Raw genomic sequence first — 20915 nt, 5'->3', positions numbered from 1 at the left:
ATGCGTGTCGGTGTGTGTAGTGTTCTCTTTCAACTTAATGAAGACTGAGTGCCGTTTTCTTAAAGTCATGTTTACACTGTTAATTTAAATAACCATTCATACAAGCTGTCAACTGAAACGGAAACAAAAATGTTGATACCGCTGGCCATAGTGACATCAAATATGTACTGTGTCCGTGAGAATTCATTGTCCATGGTCTCATTTTTACGTGTAACAAATTCCAATTGTAATTGTTCCATAGTGCAGTTTTTTTTTCAAATAAACTGATCTAGCAAAACGCCTTCGTGAACTCCCTGTAGGTACTGTATACATACAAAGAAAAAGAAGCACACAGAAGGACTGGTTAAAGTCTGACACGAGCGAATTCAAAATGCCGCAGGTTCAAATGGTCATTTTCAATCACAAAATAAGTACAGCACACGAGTGCTTGATGAAAGATAGGCTAAGCATACACAGACATCAATTTCATGCAGATTGGCTCTCTGCCTTGCATTACAGACTCGCAATACTGGGGCTCTGGGTTCAATTCCTGAGGTGGTATCTCCATGTGTTTTTTGTGGGTTTCCTTTGGGTGCTATGATTTTAATCCCACAGTCCAAAGTCATGCTGATGTGTTTGTCTCTGCTCTGTGATGGACTCTCGTATTCTGCCTTGTGCCCATTGCTAGCCAGGATAGGCTCTGGCGACACTGTGACCCTGTATTAGACAAAGTGGTTAGAAAATGGATGTATGTAGCCATTGTATGTCATCTTGAATATAGCCATCACCTATATTAAATACACAAACAGGACGCAAGCTTACATCAATGGAACTCTTTCAAAGCAACAATCCAGAAAACAGACTTCTATGCATCTCCTGACATTTTTTCCTCCCGTCCACTAAGCGGCGCTGTTTAGATTTAAGACGTGTTCCATGCATGTATTTCTCTTTTTTTTCTGTTTTCGATGGAGGTCAAGGGTTGAGTCGGTGAATTTGAATCCGGTTAAAAATGGTTTTGTAGGCAATAGTGAAATAGTTTGGAAAAGTTGTTTTTAATAGTATGCGTTCCTCGGGGAAAAAAAAAACTGCACCAGGAAATCGGACATGTCACGTCCATTTTTCTGTTTTACATTTCGTACGTTAGGGGATAATGTCAGCGATCCGTCACGTCTGCAGATTGAGCCATAGTTGTTAGCCGTGGTAAGTCACAGTTTAGCCTTTTGTATAAGTAAAACTATCCAGGGAAATAAAATCCCTTCAGTGACACCGTAAGTTGTAGGAGTATGTTCTGTAATGACATCCTTGCAAAACAAAACCAGGACACAAGTCTTAACGTAGTGTATCATGTTTGTTGTTTTATTTTTTTTTCACTATTCGGACATTTAAGTTGTAGTACCTTTAAGTACCTCCGTTGATAGACGAGGTTAAATTAATTTTATAGGTTTCAGGATTTTACTGATCTTTACTTGCACTAAGTGAGATGCGCTTAGAGAGTGACCTTTTATTTAAGGTTAGTAGTTCTTATTGGAGTTTTTTCCATCTCTAATTCATTCTGCTATGTCACCTGCTACCCACATTTCCTGGCTCGGAATCCAAGGTAATGTGCGCACATTGATTGAAAACTGCAGACTAATAGGGGGCATTTCATTTCATGGGCTTAACTTCTCAGTGGGTAGGCGCGATGTACTGTACCTTAGGAATCCGTTGCCTTTCATGGTCTACATCAACAATTTAGAGTCTGGAATGGTCAGTGTAATTAATCATGCAGATGCAAGTGAGTAACTGGCAAAAAAACTGACAAGGGACTTATAAAAAGACGTGGATTCCATTAAATTGACAAAATCGTGGCAAGTTTAATGTACTACTTAGGGACTTGTGTGCTGTTATTTACTATGCCTTCATCAATGGGTCAATTCAGATTAAATCTGCCAAAAAATGACCCGTTTGTGACGTAATCCCGGTTTGATTTTAACAAGCAGTTCCCTAAATGTTTGCCCTTGGGAGAAAGAGACCATTCGGCATTCAGGAGACACGTGTGCTCTAAAGATTACCATAGAAGGGTGATTTTGATACTGTTTTAAAGCCTATGATCAGGCATGTAAAAATGTTTAATAATTTGTTAAAATTAGTTATGAAAACGGGGTTATTTGACCTTTCATGTCAATAATCTCAATTTATCAACTCATTTTTATGTAATTTTCAGATATATTATACTTTAGACCCTTGCTCTCATCTCATGAAGTTTTTGTTGTATCCACCATTGAGTCACAACATACACTTGAATACAGTTTGCAAGGTCAGGTGTGTTCAAACAGATCAAGAGAGGCCATGTGGCTGTGAGGTTCTCTTTGTAACCAGTGTTCTGGGGCTTCTGCTGCTTTGCTCATCTCTTCTGGACTCAGTGTGTATATTCTGTCAGTTGCTGTCTTAAGTGAACTTGATCAGCTAGGTTAGGGAACGTAAATGATCTAGAACATCCCTTTGGGCAAAGGAAAGTCTCTGTAGGAAATCCTCCTAGTCATTTGGATCATCAGACAAGACAAACCCAAGGCAAAGCTGTGAGCCAGGGCCTGGGCTTCTGCTTCAACTGCAGCAGCCATGTCACCCTGCAACTCACAACTGGCAGCCCACTGAAGCTCAGCAGGTGTGAGCCTGGTCAGTACCTGGATGGGAGACCCCCTGGGAAAAACTAAGGTTGCTGCTGGAAGAGGTGTTAGTGGGGCCTAATACCCCAGTATAGTGATGGGGATACTATACTTTATAAAGGTGCCGTCCTTCGGATGAGGTCCTGACTCTCTGTGGTCATTAAAAATCCTAGGGAGCTTCTCGAAAAGACTAGGGGTGTAACCCCGGCATCCTGGCCAAATTTCCCATTGGCCTTTACCAATCACGGCCTCCTAATAATCTCCGTTTCTGAACTGGCTTCATCACTCTGCTCTCCTCCCTACTGATAGCTGGTGTGTGGTGAGCGTACTGGTGCACTAGGGCTGCCAGGTGGGGGCTACACATTGGTGGTGGTAGTGGGATTCCCTATTACCTGTGAAGTGCTTTAAGTGGAGTGTCCAGAAAAGCGCTATATAAGTGTATCAATTATTATTATTAACTGTGGTCAGTTCTCCAGTTTGATTTATCTGACTGAACCATGACGTGAAAAGCTTGTTCTCTGCAAGCCTTTGGGCAGTCAGGGGTTCAGGGATATGGGATATCTCCCTTGTTGTGGAATTTGGTTCTGCTCTGCATTGCAACCCAGTTCTTGTAGCTGTTAATTAATTGTTTCTCCATCCCAAAGTCATTTCCCATGTGCCGTTGCAAAGAACTTTGCTAAAACTAAGTTTTATGTGGTGTGGTGTCTCAGAGAAGTGAGACGCACTGAGGCCTGCCATTCTGTTGGTTTCAGCTCCTGCTAAATAGCATGGATACCAGCCAGCTGATTGGATGGGGAGAGGAGAAGCAGGAGCTGAAGGCCGAGCTCTCCAAGCTGCAGAATCTGTTAGCTGAGAGCCGGGCAGAGAGAGACGAACTGGAGGCGAGGAACCAGATTCTGAAAGACAGAGTGAGTGATTCTTGGGTGTTTGTCCGATACCAAACCATGGACAGGGCAGTCTTAGTCTTTTCATGCTCTGATCTTTGGAGTCTGAGAACGTGTTTTCAACCCTTCCTTGGTTGGCCCAGTGCTTTTGCTGTCCTTCATGAACAAACTAGATCAAGCTCCTATGGAAGTCTTGAATCGGCACGCGATGGTCTGTATTCATTAATATGCTATTCTATAATATAAGTGAATATTCATATTTATTAATAACAATGTCCTTTTCTGCTGTGCTACGTTTTACCACTGTTTACCGCTGTTCTTTTGGGGCATAACACAAAAACATGTTGGAAAGTATCACAGCCATTTTCCAATGTATTAAGAAATATTACAATATATTTTTAAAGCATTTCTCTTGGAATTTGTAACATTAAGGGTTTTGTCTTTGTCTTTTTAGAGTAAACCTAAAGTGAAGGATTTATGAATATGGTCTGATGCCTTTGCTTAACTCTGTTCACCAAAATAATTTGTGTTTTGCCAGCTCACTTCCTGTTCCTCAGATACACTTTATGTATTCTACCTCTTATGTTCTGTGTGATTTATCTAATGGTGCACAAAAAAAATTAGTTTTATTCTTTTGACTTGGAGGAGTTATAATTACTAGTGGTGAGTTATTGCATATTGTTTTCTCTGCAGTAGTTATCAGGTCATTCCAATTACTCAGCCCTTTGTGAATAGCTCTTTTGTTTTGTACCTTGTCGTAGTCCTTCGTAAGTAATAAAATGCCATTTTCTTTTACATTCCTTCCAGAAAGGGCACGTAAATCAGCCAGGGTTGGAATTTGTTTTCATCATTGAGACTAAAGTCATCTTCCATTTAAAAAAAAAAAGCAATGTTGTCATTGGTCCACTGGAGCTCTGTGGGGCCTCACAGTTACACATTGACGTGCTCTCTCTCCTCAGCTCTCTGTCTCTCTGGACCCGTCTCTTTCTCTGTCCCTCCGACACCGGCTGGACTGTGACCAGCGGGAATTCAGGAGGAAACTGCGAGAATGTCAGGAGAGGGAGGGGAGGCAGGCCGTGCTTGTGCAGAAGCTCCAGAATAAAGTAAGTGTGGGTGACGTGGAGAATGATTGCAGTCGGTGCTGCTCGGTTTCTCAGAGCTCCTACAAGAGACATTTCTCGTGTTGATCTGGTCTTTTGAAACAATTAGAGATAGAATGAGGAAAGCAGAGCTGAGAGAAACATACAGGCAACTGTGATCACAAAGTGTTATGCTTTGCAATTTGAGATAGTGAAGAAAAGATTCTGCTTGAAGCTCAAGACTGGTGTGTCCTAACATTAATTATAAATAAATATTGAACTGTAAATGATATGAAATCACTGTTTAAAATCAACAAAGAAGAAAGCAACTTGCCTTTATATTCTGTCCTAAATATTATTAGCATAGAAGAGGCAAAAGTGTTTCCTGCACTAGAAACACTCAGGATCTCCAGAGCCTGATGGTATCCTGCAAATTGTACTCAAGGAAATGAGAGATGTTATTCATAAGCCATTGACACAACTCTTTCAATAGTCAATCAAGACAGGGGCAGTACCTACAGTATAGATGGGAGAATTAGTAATGTAGTGCCCAACCATAAGAAGGGTAAGGTGAGTCAAGCAGAGATAAATAAATATATCTGACATCGATTCCACTTAAGGTAATTTAAACTATAATGAAAGTTAAGTTAGAGAATCATTTACATGAAGATAAGATCCTAGGTTATAGTCAACACGGATTTAGAAAAGGCAGGTCTTGCTTAACTAGCTAGTTAGAGTTCTTTGAACAAGCACAACGAGTTTCTCTTTGAAGCCTAGAGCTTGAACATAATTAAGACCTCACGCAAAACTGTAAAAACTTGAGATAGAATGAGGTGGAATTCGGAAATGAGATAGAAAAATATAAAGGATAGAAATGAGATGGAAATCTGATAGAATGAAATAGGAAAAACTTGATTCAAGAAGAGAGTCTTGATACACATTGATACAGGGGGTTGGTTCTCCCTGCTAGATCAATACCCTTTTGCAAGTTGTTGAATGCGGTTATGCCTCTGTCTTTTAGCGTGAATGTATGTATGTTACTAAGGAGTATCTGCTAATATGGGCAATTTTTAATCACTTGCAGCCTGCATGGTTAAAGAAGGGTTATACAGGTATGTTAAGTGGTCTGATTAACGGAGAAAGAGGGAGAGATCAGTACAGGAAGGGAGAGTCAGTCATTTTCCTCCATCAAGACTATTTGAGGTTAGCAGTTTCAAGAAGTATGTCTACTGCGATCCCCCTCATTGGGTAAAAGAATTGGGTCTTGGTTGTCCAATCGCGGAAAGTCTCCGATCAGCTCAATCCGCACAACGGTGTCGATACATTGTATTGCTCCAGCGTGCAACAGGGGGTGTCTGAGTTGTTCCCTTTCTCCCAGGTGTGCGAGTATCGAGCCCGTTGCCAGCAGCTGGAGCAGCAGCTGATGACCAAGGACAGCGAGCTACGCCACAAAGAGGTGCCTTGAGACTGGGAAGGGGCCATCCAGTGCCCTTCTGAGACCGACACGTTTCTAACGGGCCCACGTTCGATTGCACACAGAGCTGTGGCAGCAGCAGAGCATTTTCCACGAGTGTGTGTTTCATTTCGGATGTGGATTTCTTCGCTGCTTTTGTCTGTGCGTGCTGTATAAAGACGGCCTGTTGAAAATTCACCCTCCCTGAGCCCTTTCAAATCAAGACTCAAAACTTTCGTTAGAATGCTCTTCTTTTAATTGCTTTACTTTTCTGCTGTATTCCAAACTCTTTTTGTAACTGTGTAATTCTTCTGCTGTTAGAGAAGCCACTTTTAAAGGCGCCATATATTAATAATAATAATAATATTTTAGAAACTGCTGTAGTTCCAGGATACTGCCATGTTAAACCCCCTTTTCTTTTGCTTAGGCATATGTAAGTCACTGTTATGTGCTTGGAAAGTGTTGGGTTTTGGACAACAGTGTGCCTTGGTCTTGGCCTCACACTCGTCTTTCTGATCTTGTTCATGTTACTTTCTGGAGCCTGTAGGAAGATCACTGAACCTGGAAATGCACTTACACCCCTGAGTCAAAGAAAAAGAAGAATCGACTGATTGAGATAGTTACCTATTCAAGCAAAGTTGTTTTCTAAGTCTAAAGAAACATGGTATTGTAATTTTAAGCTATTACCAAGACACCTTTTTTCATTTTTTTTTAACAAAAGGATGTTCTGTAGAATGTTTGCGGATGATAACACATGCTTGATTTTGTTTTAATTATGGTGGATCTGGAAAAAGAAAAAAAACTGGAGGCTTCCAAATTGGCATAACTCTTTGTCCTTTGACATTGTTTCACTTTCCCCGACAGTTGCCTGACTGTACATTCTCTCATTGCTAAACAACACTCCTTCTCTTGTTGTAGATGAGAATTCGAGATGAGCACAGTGACAGTTTAGAGAGTGCCCTCATCAGGTTGGAAGAGGAACAGCAGAGGTGAGTAGGATTTCTTCATAAAGGGTTGATGGAATACAAAAGATGGAATTCTGAACCCTCAGTGCTGAATCCTCTAAAAACAGAACCGTGGCCCTTTGTAGTGTCCAGTAGCTCTTTGATAACTCGGCAATAAATGAGCAGTGTGTAACTGAGACTAGAGGTGAAAGACTTCAGGATATCCTGCCTTCCTGGCTCTCTCTCTGCAGGTCTCTGGGGCTTGCTGAGCTGAACGCACTCCTGCGCGGTCAGCTCAACCAATCGTGCGAAGTGAATGAAGCCCTGAGAGAGGATCTGGGGAAGCTGACAGCTGATTGGACAAGAGCAGTAGAGGAAGTGGGACTGAAAGAAGCCGACTGGCAGAAAGAGAGGGAGGTAAAGAGCACAAATGCATCAGGGAAAACATAATTCAGTCTCCGATTTCCGTGAGTCAATCCCCAAGCCAATCCGAAGCAGAAAGATTGTGTCTGAAACGGGTTTTTCAAAAGCCAGAAAGTCGACCTTCATAGATTTAACTAAATGAAATTATTTTGCACGTCACTCTATTTGTATGTCATAATGAAGGAATATGTATTTTTCACTAGAATTATTTTTTTTGCAGTCTGTAGAAATGATTGTTTTCTCGAATGAATTGATATATATAAATTTAGTTGCCCTAGTACAGCTCAAATACTGCTGTGTGAGTGTGTATACTTGTCATTGCTGGAGACTTGAACCTCTTGAGTCTTATTGGGGAAGAGCCCACATTGATCTGTCCATGGAAGTTTTGAATCAAATTCTTTTAGAGGTGAAAGGACTTGTCTGGTAGCCAGTAATAGCTGCTCATCTCTGTGCCCTTTCAGTTGCTGACAGCTCACATTAGCCATGAGCATGATCGCCTGCTGTCTCTGTGGAGAGAAGTAGTGGCTTTTCGTCGTCACTTTCAGACCATGAAGACTGCCACCGACAGGTACAAAATCCACTCCCTGGGCTCCTGGGTTGCTCAATCAGAAAAGGCTTCTTCTCTGAACACATTGAGCTCCATAGTCCAATGACTGCTGGTTCCAGTTGGGGCGCTATAGTCCAATGACTGCTGGTTCCAGTTGGGGCGCTATAGTCCAATGACTGCTGATTCCAGTTGGGGCGCTATAGTCCAATGACTGCTGATTCCAGTTGGGGCTCTATAGTCTTATGATTGCTGATTCCAGTTGGGGCTCTATAGTCCAACGACTGCTGATTCATGTTATTATGTGATATCCATCTCTGCTGCATTAGGGTTGTCTGAGCAGTTGATGAATATGTGTGGGTAGCCAGGAGATATAGGACATAGAGAAGAAATTGTAATTACAAGGATTCCTGAAGATGAGACGCAGAACTGGCTCAGTGCTCCCTAGATCAGGCCACAAATTAGCCAGCCTGGCAAAGCATAGCTGCTCCTGTGACATGACGATCATGTGGAGGCTTGCAGTGATGTTAGCTGCCACTTCCCATCAAGTGCTAACCCTCCCATACATCACTGCAGAGCTTGTAGTACGGCAAAAGTGCTTGATGGAATGGTTTGGTTTTGTCTGCCATTCCCTGTGTGGAAAAAGGTTTGTTTTTTTGAGCCAACATGTACAGTAAAGTGGTAATTCCACTTTACAGTGCCCAAGTATGAGTATATTATAAAACTAATTGGCAATTCTAAAATTTGAAAACCCCCCAAAACAGTGAGTTGTCTTGACTCCGTCACCAGTTGTGCTACTAAAGGTAAAGATGAGAACCATCAAAATGGATGTTTAAAAGTAAGGTCGACACCTGTCCCTTTCTGCAGGGATCTCTGGGAGCTGAGGGCGGACTTCTCGCGCTTGTCCACGTCCCTGCTTTCCAGCTGGGGGGCACTCGGCTCCAGCCTTCCCCCTGCCTCCCTGTCCGACGCATCCGCCCCCTCCTCCCTCCCTCGGCCCCCAGCTCTCACTCTTCAGGACCTCGCCGACGAGCTCCGCGAGAAGGAGCAGGAGGCCGCGACGCTGCGCCTCCAGCACGACGCGGAGAACGAGGAGCTGAGGGCCAGGTGAGAGCCAACGGTGGAACTACGCCGCTGTTTTCCTGTTTCGGGGGTAGGGAAGAATCGGCGTTGATGAGGGCATTTCAAACCCCAGTAAAAGTAAAATGTACACAGTAACTTGTAAAACCTCCAACTGACATCACAAAAAGTTTCCAGGTATATACAGCACCATGTTCTGCGATTCAGAATGAGGCAACAAAACGTCCAGTGACGTGTTGCAACCTAATGACACTGTACACAAGCAGGCCCGTGAATTACATCTCTTATAATCCAAAAGAAATACTGCTTCCGGTTTCGAGACAGTTTTGGTGACAAATGCTACTTGTTAAGTCTGCATGCAGAGCACAGTGGAACATTTCTGTGTGGAAATGTCTGCTGCACAACCTTACCCCCCCCATACGTCACCTTACATTAGTCATTAGGGTGACTAGTGAGCAGGAAGGGCCGCATCTCATCGCAATTTGTGGGAACTTGAATGCAAGTTTGCAAGAACACAGTGACCTTCAAAACTTTCACAAAGCTCATGGTTTTGTTCCTAATTCGAAATTTGAATTTTGTTTCTATAACATCATTGAATTTGTTTTGTTACCGACATTTAATAACTGGTCTGAGAAATTGGGACTGCAGTTCCCCGTTAATATTATGAGAAGCTCAAATGCTCGAGTACAGTTCTTCAGCTTAGAGTTATGTAACAATTAGTTGCTTTTTAAATTGGAATTTTCATCCACAGGAATCCGAGACCACTTTACATATAAGACGGGACCCACTTCATCCACAATTGGGTGAAGGCAAGAAAGCTATGACAATGCATGAGTTTGTGAATTACTGTTTCTTACCATGCTATCCTTGTTTAATCACGACTTGCTCTACCAGTTTGAGACAGTTTTTTGAGACACATTCAGTCATAGATGGAACAATTAGTTCAGTGTTGTTCTGTATCAGCAGGTTGTGGAGGAAAATGTTAAGCCATTCTTTTGTCAGCTGCGCGGAAAGACCGATGGGTCATGGAGCAAGGCGATCTTAAAAATACAAGTAAATTCAAACAGCATAGCTAGAAAACAAAAATTTGCACTTTGGATTGGCAGAGTCAAAGTCCGACTCTAAACCGCGGTGAAACGAATGTTAATTCATTCACCTGACTCTAACTGTTTATGCAGGGAAACCCTCAAGTGATAGAATGCACCAAATGTCATCAATGCTGATGCAAGAGACATGAATATTCACAGGAAATATCTAGTTGAAGTCCTGGCTGCTCAAGGAGGTGCCACAAATTAAGATATCTAAGGGTTCACTCACCTATTCACAAGTGCATATTTAAAGTTGGGGCATTATGCTATATATTTATCCAAACATGTCTTATGTCTTTGTATTAAATGTTTAATAAAAGAAGAAGTTAACCTTAAGACTTTCTTGACGATATACGTAGATTTAAGTCTAAAAAGTACAGGAATATGGACCCACCCGGGGAGTTCGCAAACATTCTCAGCACCGTCTGTGCCAGCAGACACACTGTACTCTGTACGACGGATCAGATCGAGTGAGAAGTAACTTCCACAACGGAGTTAAGGGGAGACAGATTGTTCAAGTCCAGAGTGGAACACTAGGGTTCGTTAGCATCATATCCAGGGTGTGTGCCAGCTTGGGCCAGCTGCTTGCTGGGATAGGCTCCGGCTCTTCCATGACCGTGAATTGGAAGAAGGGGTTAGATGGACATGTAGAAGAAATAAAGTCATGCCAACAAAGGCAAAACCAGACTGAAGAGTAGACGCTTTCAGTTAATGGTGTTTAATTATCGAAACCACTTTTTTGATGTACATATCATTTTGGGGATTACAGCCTTGTGTCCATCGCATGCCGGGATAGGCTTTTGGCTCCCCCATGACTACGTATTGGATAAAAACAGTTGTGAAAATAGAGGTTTCTTATGTATTTGAAAACAGCAAATTCACTGTAAAAGCAGGTTTCTACCTAGAAGCTCTTCGAACTATTTGCAGAGCGTTGTAAATCACTGTGTACAGAATGGTTCATGTTTAATTTTGTTTGAATGTTGACAAAATTAAAATCAAATCAAAAATATTGTATCGAGATTTTCTGTTTCAACTATATTTATAGTCTTCAGACCTAAAAATGGCTTAGACTTTTTTTATTATTGCGTCTCTGCTTTAGTATGTGAAAAAAATCTCCATTACACAGCAGGGCCAGATTGGTTTGGAATAGAGGGACACCAGCCTGCCTGGCCTAGGCTGTTTTGTTAAATAATTCCCGTTCCCTCTGAAACTGAAGGGTTTGGAATCAATTTCAGAATAGACCTCCAGGAGTAAAAACATCACTGGTGGTGGAACTATAAATCAGGTATACAAAGAAGAGTTGTTTTGTAGATTAGAGCTTCATTGTTTCCTTTTATCGATGGATGTTCAGCACTGCTTTGGAAAGCCTTATTAATCCTTGAGGTTCTTCTTTCCAGGATTGCAAACCTCACTGTCTCCCTGCATTCCTTTGAGCTGGAGAGAGAGGAGTGGGAAACGCAGAGGCAGAGATACCTGGACAGAACCCGAGAGACAGAAATGGATTTGGAATCAGTCCGAGAAGCCATTGAGAAGCTGGTAAGAGAAATTCCTCAGTTGTTCCGTTAGGGCAGAGAAGGGCATTTCTTATTGTATCCGAGCCCATGTGAAGATTTTCACTCGGCCAAACCACGTATAAGATGACGAAACATGTTTTCTTACAGGGCGATACCATCTTCCTCAATTTCTGAAAGCAGACTGTACTGTCTGACTATCTAATCTCCTAAGAATGTTTCAGACAATTAAGAGTTTTTGCAGTTGACATAAAATTGAAAGAAATCTAAATTTTAGCCCTGTTACTTTGTAGTTATCTTTGAAAATGAAATTGTGTTGGATATAAAGTTTTGTTCTGCAATGGACTGGCGATGCAGCCGGCCTTGCCTTGGGCCTGTTGCATGCTGGGATAGACTCCGGCTCCCCTGCGATGAAGAAAATTGGATGAAGAGTTTTGAAGATGGATGGGCTTGAAGGTTGCAGTCTATCATCGCCCGCCCCCGCAATTTGACTGAGTTTGAACAGTTCTGTAAGGATGAATGTGCAAATATTGCCACATATAGGTGTCCTACATTGGTACAGACATATTAAGACGGAATGATGGTAATTCTAGCAGAAGGTGCTTCCAACAAAAACTAACACAGTGGTGTGTCCACTTATCCAACCCATTTTTCTATGTTTTCAGTAGTAATAGCTTTGCAGAATGTTTTTCACTTGGCAGTTGTGTGTTACAATGTGTAAATAAAATATAAAAATTAATGTGTCTTGATTTCAGACTCTTAGGCCACAAAATGTGTTACTTTGAAAAGGATGTGTAGACTTTATGTAGGCACTTTATATTCTGTCATTAACAACAAATAAGCTGGACTTTTTCTGACATAACAATAAAACATAAAATATATATCAATTTATCAGTTTAGAACTGTTTCTAGTGTTTGGGATTTTAAGTATTGGAAATTAATACATTCTGTGAACTCTGAAGTTCTTACTTGGCATCAGTAATTGGAAATTGGGAGTCAGAAACTTCTTTAACGCAGAGTGCAGCTGTCCATATTGATTTCATTAACTTTGCTCGAAAACCTTTTAAAGGAAGTTAGTTTCACATTGCTGATGATTCAGTGTGAACAGTTCTTCCAGCTTTTTCCAGTCTCTGGTTAAGAGAGGATCTTTTATTTAAAGAAATTAAAATGCTGGATTTATCTTGTGAAAATACTGGAATTGATGGTAAAAAATCTTTTTTTTAAGAATACAAATCGAGCTAATTTTCTGTCTGTTAAAAAAAAGGCCCAGTTTGCAGTGAAAATGTCAACTTGATCCCATACTGTCTCTAACCATTTATTGTCTTTGATAACCCTCAAGTGACCCTAGATGTCTCTTTTTGGCTTCAATGCAGGTAAACTACTATGGCATTTCAGCATATAAAATAATTTCTATGTTAATAAAGGACATCTAAAAGCAGCACTAAATATCAGCTCATTTCCTAGGAGGGGGGAATATGGAGCACAGATCACTTCAGCACAAAGCAGAGGAGAAAGAAGAATGTACTACAGGTCACATACTCAACATGATCAGCCAGAAGAAAACTCACAGTAATAGAACAGTGAACTTAGTCCTTAATCATGGAAATGCAATCGAAGAAATTAAGAGAGTTGAGAGACATGGCAGCCCACATCTCTGTCATAACCCTTTTTGCCAGACCAGAAACAAAAAAGTCAGTGAGTGGGATTATTTGGTCTACAAGTACAGTATATCTAAACATGCCCTGTAGCAGCCAGAGTATCCAAAAAGAAAAACTCTGAGTCTAGCGGCCAACAGCAAAGGAAAGGGTGCAGTCTATCAGCTAGACTTGCCTCTTCATATCCCTGAGCTCAGTCTTTTCTCTTCATGTGCCAGTGGGCTTGAGCTGATCTTCAGCTTGGCTTAAACCAGAAGCTCGGTTCCCCCCGGTGGAAAAGGTTTTCTGCATTTTTGTTTCTACATAGAGGAGTAATCTAGCAATTACAGTAATGACCCTCTGTCGTGCAGAATTGGTGAGTGAAAAATGACTTTAAGAATGAGTTGTCAGAGTCTATCAAAGATGTAGAATAAAAATGTGCAAATAAATGTAATAGGGTGGTAGCAAACAAGATTAGCCATTTTGGTAGGCATTCTAAAAAAACGAGTGGGGTCATTTAAGTTGATGCCCTGCTGCAGCCTGACTTTATGGACGTTGCAGTCTTCAGTCACAAACTGAAGGAACTAGACATTCTCAGTCTTGAACAGCAAAGATTACAAGAGGACCTCATGCCAGTAATCAAAATCCGCTAAGGCATGGATGTTAACCCAGAGGATTTCTTCCAAATTAACTGTGAAACAGAGAAAAGGAGACACTTGTTTTGCCAAAGGGTTGTGGGAGTCGTACCCAGCAGCTGGTAATGGGGATCCCCTCCACCACCGCCACCACCACCAATGTGCAGCCCCCACCTGGAAGATGCAACCGCAGCCATAGTGCGCCGGTACTCTCACCACATACCAGCTATCAGTGGGGAGGAGACCAAAGTGATGAAGCCAACTCATAGATGGGGGTTGTGCAAATGAAACTGGCTTATCCTTGTGTTTCTCTAGGCATTCGTTTTGTGTCATGTACAAAAAGATAGGGAAACCTGACTGTCTTGTCCTCTGTGCAGTCAAGAGTTGTCTGCAGTCAAAAGGCTTATGGGATGGCTGCAGCTCTGTTCCCATCAGCACCTTTGACAGAGGGTCTCCCAGCCCTCCTGAACGCCATCGCTGAGGCTGAAAGCACCCTTCAGTGGAAACACCAGAAGCTCCAGGTACCAGCTGAGGAGAACCGCCACAGTATCACTCATTAATGGTTTTTCTGTATAATTTGTTACACATTGTTAGTCACTGTAATTAGGTTATAGTTTTCACTAGCTTGTAGCTGTAATAATTTAATGTTTTTCAAAGAACAATTCTTAGTTCTCAGTTCTCAGTTCTTAATGACCTTTTTTAGGCTACTTCATAAAGTAGGAATCAGGAAGCACTTGAATAGATCAGATGAAATCAAGTGAAAGCTGTCAGGGGGAGTCTTTATAGTCGGACACAATAATGCTGATTCTTTGATCAAACTTTTGTTTCCTAATGAACTTGATGTATCAATTTTTTTACATTATTATTTTTGCTTTTACTTTTACGTTTTAATAAAGATTCAGTAAAAGTTTAGTAAGTTTTAGTGTTGTTTCACAGAGCTTGTTTTATGTGCTAAATAACTGGCTTTTACTGGAAACAAGGATATATGTACTTTAGATCTGCTTCAATTGTAATAATAAATATTACTGCTTCTAGAACAGTGGTCCAATCACTAATAGGATCGTATGGGGATAAGGTACATTATGCGAGTATGAGACCTGGTTTCCCCCTTGAGAAATAACTAATTGTAGAAGAAAGTGTAACGAGTTACATTTTTGTTAAGTTGAAATAACTGTGATTACATTTTTGCTCATCTTGCCCAAAGATTATCATGAAATAATTCCAAGCTGAAAAGCAGTAAGAAGAAACAACTCTTTTTATCAGTTGTGTGCTGTAGCTCTAGTGTGATATCAATCCTTTGCAGCCAACGTTAGCTGTCACACATACCCACTCAAACTTCAGAACTAAATATATTTCAAAAGTAACTTCCCCCACCACTGTGTCTGTGTTTGTGGGCACTGTTTAACAAATATGCCAGCAGCTATATCATCCTGCAGCTCTCAACTGGCAGCCCACTGAATGTAAGCAGGTGTAAACCTGACCAGTGGCTCCAGGAAAAAACTAAGGTTGCTTTTGAAAGAGGTGTTAGTGGGACCAGTAGGGGGCGCTCACCCTGGGTCCTAATGCCCCAGTATAGTGACAGGGTCACCATACTGTAAACAAGGTGCCGTCCTACAGATGAGATATGAATCCAAGATCTTGACTCTCTGGTCGTTAAAAATCTTGCGTTTCTCGAACATTAGTAGGAGTGTTACCCTGGTGTCCTCATTGGCCTTTACCAGTCATGGTCTCCTAATAATCCTCCATCTTCCCTACTGATGACGATGACGGTAATAATAACATGAGCAATAATAATAATACAGTTCTTGACATCTAAATATTTTGTTTCTAATTGAAAATTTGTCTCTTGTTGGCATGCCTTTCAGGAAGCAGAAGTGTGTCTGAAAAAGGCAGTAGCAGAGCGAATGAGCGACCGCGAGGCACTCGAGCAGCGAATCAAAGAGCTGGAGCAGGAGGGGATGGAGCTAATGGAGAGGCTGGAGAGAGAAGCCCAGGTGCTGAGAGATGCACAGGAGTCGTTACAGAGGTAACATCAGCGCAGGGCTTTTTTCCCCCCCATTTACTAGCTTCTCTGTAGGTCCTGACCTGTGAAATTCTGTGCCTTGTTACAGTGAGAAGGCATCTGTGGCCTCCTGCAAAAAACAGCTGGAAGAGATGGAGCACCAGACTGAGGAGCTGAGGAGGGAGAACGAGTATCTGAGAAGGCAGAGGGAGAAAGAGGAGGAGGAGAGGAGAGAGCTGGAGAAGGAGAAAGAGAAATGGTACTTTTGCTTTCAGAAAAGCACAAAATGTTTTTGACATTCCAAAGGAAACGAAGTGGCAGCACGGTCTCCTTCATTCCAGGTTCTACGAGATGCTAGCTCAACAAATTCTGTTGATACAGTAGAAATATAAAGCATACGTTATCATTTTGAATTAAGTTTCACCCTCCTGTCCATTTAGATTTTTACAAAACAGGACAAGAAGCATGATGTACTGTATCTAGCACCGATATGGAAAAAATATGTAAAATATGGAATGGACCAAGCTGCTGTCTAGTAGGAGACATTCCTGTATCACCATTAGTAGAATTAGTGAAGGTTAATTGTGATTTTTATCATCATTGTAATGAACTGATCCAATGGTCATGCTATGTGATGGGATTGCTACACTGTGGCAGGCTGCATGGCCAGGAGCTGGAGAACACCCAGTACAGTGAGAGAGAGGCCGAGAGGAGACAGGAGATACTGGCCCTGAAGGAGATGCTGGAGAAGGCCCGGATGGACAGAGTCCTGACCGAGCAGGAGAACAGTGAGCTGAAAGACGCACTGTTCACGGTAACTGTGCTCATCCCAACTCTCTAATTGTCTCCTTTCCTTTCAGACGACTTTAGGAAATCATTCCATTCATCAAAAGGTAGAATTCCAGCCCCAGACTTTAGTGCTTATTTTCCTCATTTAAATTATGTATTTTTCCTGCGGGACAAGTAGTGAGTGAGGAGGTTTGGAAAGGAATCAATGTCTAAAGTGAGTCAACTGACTTGGATCGGGCATGGAATGGTAGGGGTGGTGATGTGATTCCAGGATTCCTCTTCTTCCTGTATAATATCATGGGTTACTAAACACATATCCCCTGTGATGTACCTTGCTCTACCCACTTCAGTTTGCTATGTCACTGTGCTAAGAAGGCCACACTGTGGCTGATCCCTGGAGCCAGCATGGCATCTAGTACATGTTCCATGCCATTCTGTAACTGTGCTGATCCCTGGAGCCAGCTTGATGGTATCCGGTGTGTGTGCTGACATGCCAGTGCATGCTGTCACTGGGCTGATCCCTGGAGCCAGCTTGAAGTTGTCTGGTGTGTGCTGATATGTCAGTGCATGCTGTGACTGGGCTGATCCCTGGAGCCAGCTTGGTGGTATCCAGTGTGTGTGTGCTGATATGTCAGTGCATGCTGTCACTGGGCTGATCCCTAAAGCCAGCTTGAAGTTGTCTGGTGTGTGCTGATATGTCAGTGCATACTGTGACTGGGCTGATCCCTGGAGCCAGCTTGGTGGTATCCAGTGTGTGTGTGCTGATATGTCAGTGCATGCTGTCACTGGGCTGATCCCTGGAGCCAGCTTGAAGTTGTCTGGTGTGTGCTGATATGTCAGTGCATGCTGTGACTGGGCTGATCCTTGGAGCCAGTCTGATGTTTTGTGTGCTGATCACAGGAGCACTGCAGTCAAAGCAGCCATCAACTAAACTGCCAAGACTGAAGTGAAAATATGTGTCTATAGGTGTTTAAGATGCAGTTTAAGAAACTCATTATTATACTTAAATATTGCTTGAGCTGTGGACTACCACTATCTGCGCCTGCACATTTTGAACTGGAAACAAGTGGAAATGTCTTGTGTTTGCACTCTGCATGGCTAGCCTGGTATTACTTTACATTTCACTCCCATTTTGTGCAACATAGTGTTTTTTGCCTTACTTGTCATGTTTTAGTCTTTAAAATCATCGTCTTTAGTTTTAACAAACAGGTCTTGAAGACAACATTCTTCCTCTCCCTTCTTATCAACGCTTTTTGCTTCACTTGTTCTAACGCCATCATGACCACTGTCTCTTTCTGTCTGTGGAGGCCCGGGACTCTGTCTGTAGCCTGTCTGTTTCTCAAGACCAGCTAAAGAAGGATTTGTCTGACTCTCGGGATGCCTTGGAGAAGATGGCAGCACTGAATGAAGTACTGGCTGCAGACAAGAGAGACCTTAGTGCTCACGTGCTTCAGGTCTGTGAAGGCAATTCTAGTACTCAGGCAGTGAACCCTCCCCTATAAGTACATCATTTACAAACTCATTTGCAACCTTATTTCACTTTCTTTGTGTAGCTCTGGCTTTTGGTCATCTACTGCACAGTGGCAAATATGGTGTCTCTCAGTGGCTGCAAGGACATTAGATAAAGCATAACATTATTTTATGTGTTTGTAAGATTTTTTGGTAATTAGAAATGCAATGCTTCTTCTTTTTTAAAAAGAAAAAAAAATACTTTGGTGTGTATTGCTTTTAAAACTCCAGTTTGTTAAGGAGTTTTATGATTTGACTATACATCTTAAAAAACTGTCCTGCAGAAAATGAAGTGTAGCTTCTCTCTCACTTTTCATCTTGGATTTGTGGCAGCTGGAGACGGAGGTGACTAGTTTACGATCCCGGCTGGAGTCTCTGACATCCGAGAGCCTCTGTCTGAGGCGGGAGCTGAAGGTGGTGTCCGAGGAGGCGGACGAACTCAAGGCCCAGCGGGCCACGAGCAAGGGCTCACTGCGTCAGGCCGAGGAGAGAGAAGGCGAGCTGGAGAGAGAGGCTGTCAAGCTGAGAGAGGAGAGGGAGAGAGACCAAGAGAGACTGGAAGAGGTAGGCGAGAATGGAAGTAGACACTATTTTCTAGATTTCAGTGGTCATTTGAGGAGGTTAGTCGTGAGTGGTTCTCACAATAATAGCCTCCATTTGAGAGTGGCTTCAGATGTTTCTGATTTAATATCGTGACCACTACCCAGCTCTAGCAAGGATCTGCCAGAAGCAGTGCAGAATTGTTATATTGGGGTGAATAAGATGGGGAATTCTTACTTCACTGTGCACGACAAATAATATTATTAATAATTGCAGGCATTTGCAATGAAGTTAAAATCCCAAAGCATTTTGCAATGAGGTTGGAACCCATTTCATCCACTACTGAAGAACCACGACCACTTAGGTGATGTATGGCAGCCATTGTTCAACAGTACAGTACAGTTCAGCAGCACTGCAGATGAGGCCAAGCAGTGAGAAACTACTCTACCCGCTGAATTAAGGGGGATATTTTTGGTAGTTTTGATTATGCAAGCCCAAAGCAAATTTCACCAGGACACTGAGGTTATCACCTTTACTAGCCTGTGCTGCTCCCAAAAAAGAGCTTGTTTTTAACATTCCAGCAGAAGGATGGCACCTCCTTCTGAGGGTCAGAGCTGTGAGATAAGCAAGCTGAGGATGCAGCCATCTTTAGCCCATGCGCATTAACAGTTGTATGTTTTCTGCTCCTGAGCATTTCGATATATGACTGGTAATGTCTAGAGGCTAGGACTCAAAGTGAGCTGCAAATGAGCTTTCCTTGGTTAAGCCTCTCTGGAGCACCCAAATTCCCAGTTCTTTACAGTGACTACAGACAATAAATTAAATTTCAGTCAAACGGAATTTATCCTGAGTGCACTTTCATTTTCATTGGTGAACTCTTAAGGCACTCAGCCAGATGGTGTGTCTCAGGAAAATAAAACTTCCTCAGGCTTGTACTTCATCCATTTTTAACCAGTGCCAATAGGAATTTGGACTTTTAACCTCTAAAAATCTCAAACACTGGGGTATATTAATTATAAATAAAAAATGTTATTAAGGCTGAGAAATTAGCTTCTTTCAAGAAACTCCTGGATGACGTCCTCCAGTCAGGACAAGAGGCACTTTTTTAAACAAAGAGGTGTTGAGCTAACCAGCTGAAGCTGAAACTGTGGCTTGTTTCAAGGAAATGGATCTTATCTGATGACCAATTAGCTACTAACAGATAGGCTAGCTGGGCCTAATGGCCACCTCGCAAGTGTAGTCGATCTTATCGTCTTAGTGGATAAGGTGTTATTCTTGTGGAAATTCATCATGTCCGATAGTTTCATCCATCCATCCATTTTCTAACCGCGTCTTCCAATTCTGGGTCGTCACGGGGCAGCTGGGGCGAATCCCAGCAAGCAACAGGCACAAGGCAGGGTACGCCCTGGACAAGACGCCAGTCTATTGCAGGGCACACACACACAGACACGCATGCAGTCACACCAGGGCCAATTTTCCCAGAAGCCAATGCACCTAACTGTGTGTCTCCGGACCGTGGGAGGAAACCGGAGCACCGGGACACGGCGAGAACATGCAAGCTCCACACAGATAGTGACCCAGGTCTAGAACTGAACCCAGAGCCCGAGAGCAATGCTATCCAGTGCACCACCGTGCCACCCCTGACAATTTTATATTTAATGCTTTGTCTTTTGAACAACTTTCCTCGGTCTCGTACGGGATAGTCAGCCGATAAAAACTGAGCCACGAAAGCTGAGGAGAAGCTTTTTCCATCCACCCAGCTGTCCCGGCTCCACGGCGCCGCCTGTTCGGAGCTGCAGGCTCTGCGGGAGGAGCTGAGCCGGATCTCGGCGCTCCAAAGCCGCGCAGAGCGGGAGAAGGAAGCTCTACTCCGGGAAGGAGAGAAGCTGGAGGCCGGGAAGAGGATTCTGGAGAAAGAGAAAGAGGGACTGGAGAACGAGAGACAGGAGCTCAGGTAAAACACGACTGCCCTTACAGTACCTTACTGTGAGTGTGGCAATATCTTGTGTCCTGTCTTCATCCAAAAATGTAATTGCCTTTTAATTAGATTGTGCACGGTTTTTAACCGTTCCAAGAATAAGTGACTCAAAAGATTCTATAGTTAAATTTTTAAGAAAGATATAAATTCTTAGCGTGGTGAATGTCATACTCCACACCATTGTAAATAACCAAACAG

At 42.5% G+C, this 20915-nt stretch overlaps 1 protein-coding gene across 1 annotated transcript in view; it reads left to right on the top strand.

Annotated features, from left to right (window-relative positions):
* The first annotated feature begins 976 nt into the window (after positions 1 to 976).
* The window catches only part of LOC148821712 (uncharacterized), a 32851-nt gene continuing 12912 nt past the window's right edge, over positions 977 to 20915 (top strand). Inside the window, exons 1-16 of the mRNA XM_088931467.1 lie at positions 977 to 1179; positions 3377 to 3532; positions 4468 to 4611; positions 5966 to 6043; positions 6959 to 7029; positions 7236 to 7401; positions 7869 to 7975; positions 8819 to 9058; positions 11517 to 11655; positions 14277 to 14420; positions 15765 to 15925; positions 16011 to 16160; positions 16559 to 16715; positions 17998 to 18144; positions 18533 to 18763; positions 20500 to 20693. Coding sequence (XP_088787593.1) covers positions 3392 to 3532; positions 4468 to 4611; positions 5966 to 6043; positions 6959 to 7029; positions 7236 to 7401; positions 7869 to 7975; positions 8819 to 9058; positions 11517 to 11655; positions 14277 to 14420; positions 15765 to 15925; positions 16011 to 16160; positions 16559 to 16715; positions 17998 to 18144; positions 18533 to 18763; positions 20500 to 20693 — 2270 coding nt within the window. The 5' untranslated portion in view covers positions 977 to 1179; positions 3377 to 3391. The remainder of the gene's footprint in view (positions 1180 to 3376; positions 3533 to 4467; positions 4612 to 5965; positions 6044 to 6958; positions 7030 to 7235; positions 7402 to 7868; positions 7976 to 8818; positions 9059 to 11516; positions 11656 to 14276; positions 14421 to 15764; positions 15926 to 16010; positions 16161 to 16558; positions 16716 to 17997; positions 18145 to 18532; positions 18764 to 20499; positions 20694 to 20915) is intronic.

Source organism: Atractosteus spatula, chromosome 13 (genome assembly GCF_055471065.1).
Source record: "Atractosteus spatula isolate fAtrSpa1 chromosome 13, fAtrSpa1.hap1, whole genome shotgun sequence".
Taxonomy (NCBI): Eukaryota; Metazoa; Chordata; class Actinopteri; order Semionotiformes; family Lepisosteidae; genus Atractosteus; species Atractosteus spatula.
Note: the sequence above shows the minus strand (reverse complement) of the source record. Positions and strands in the feature narration are given on the sequence as shown.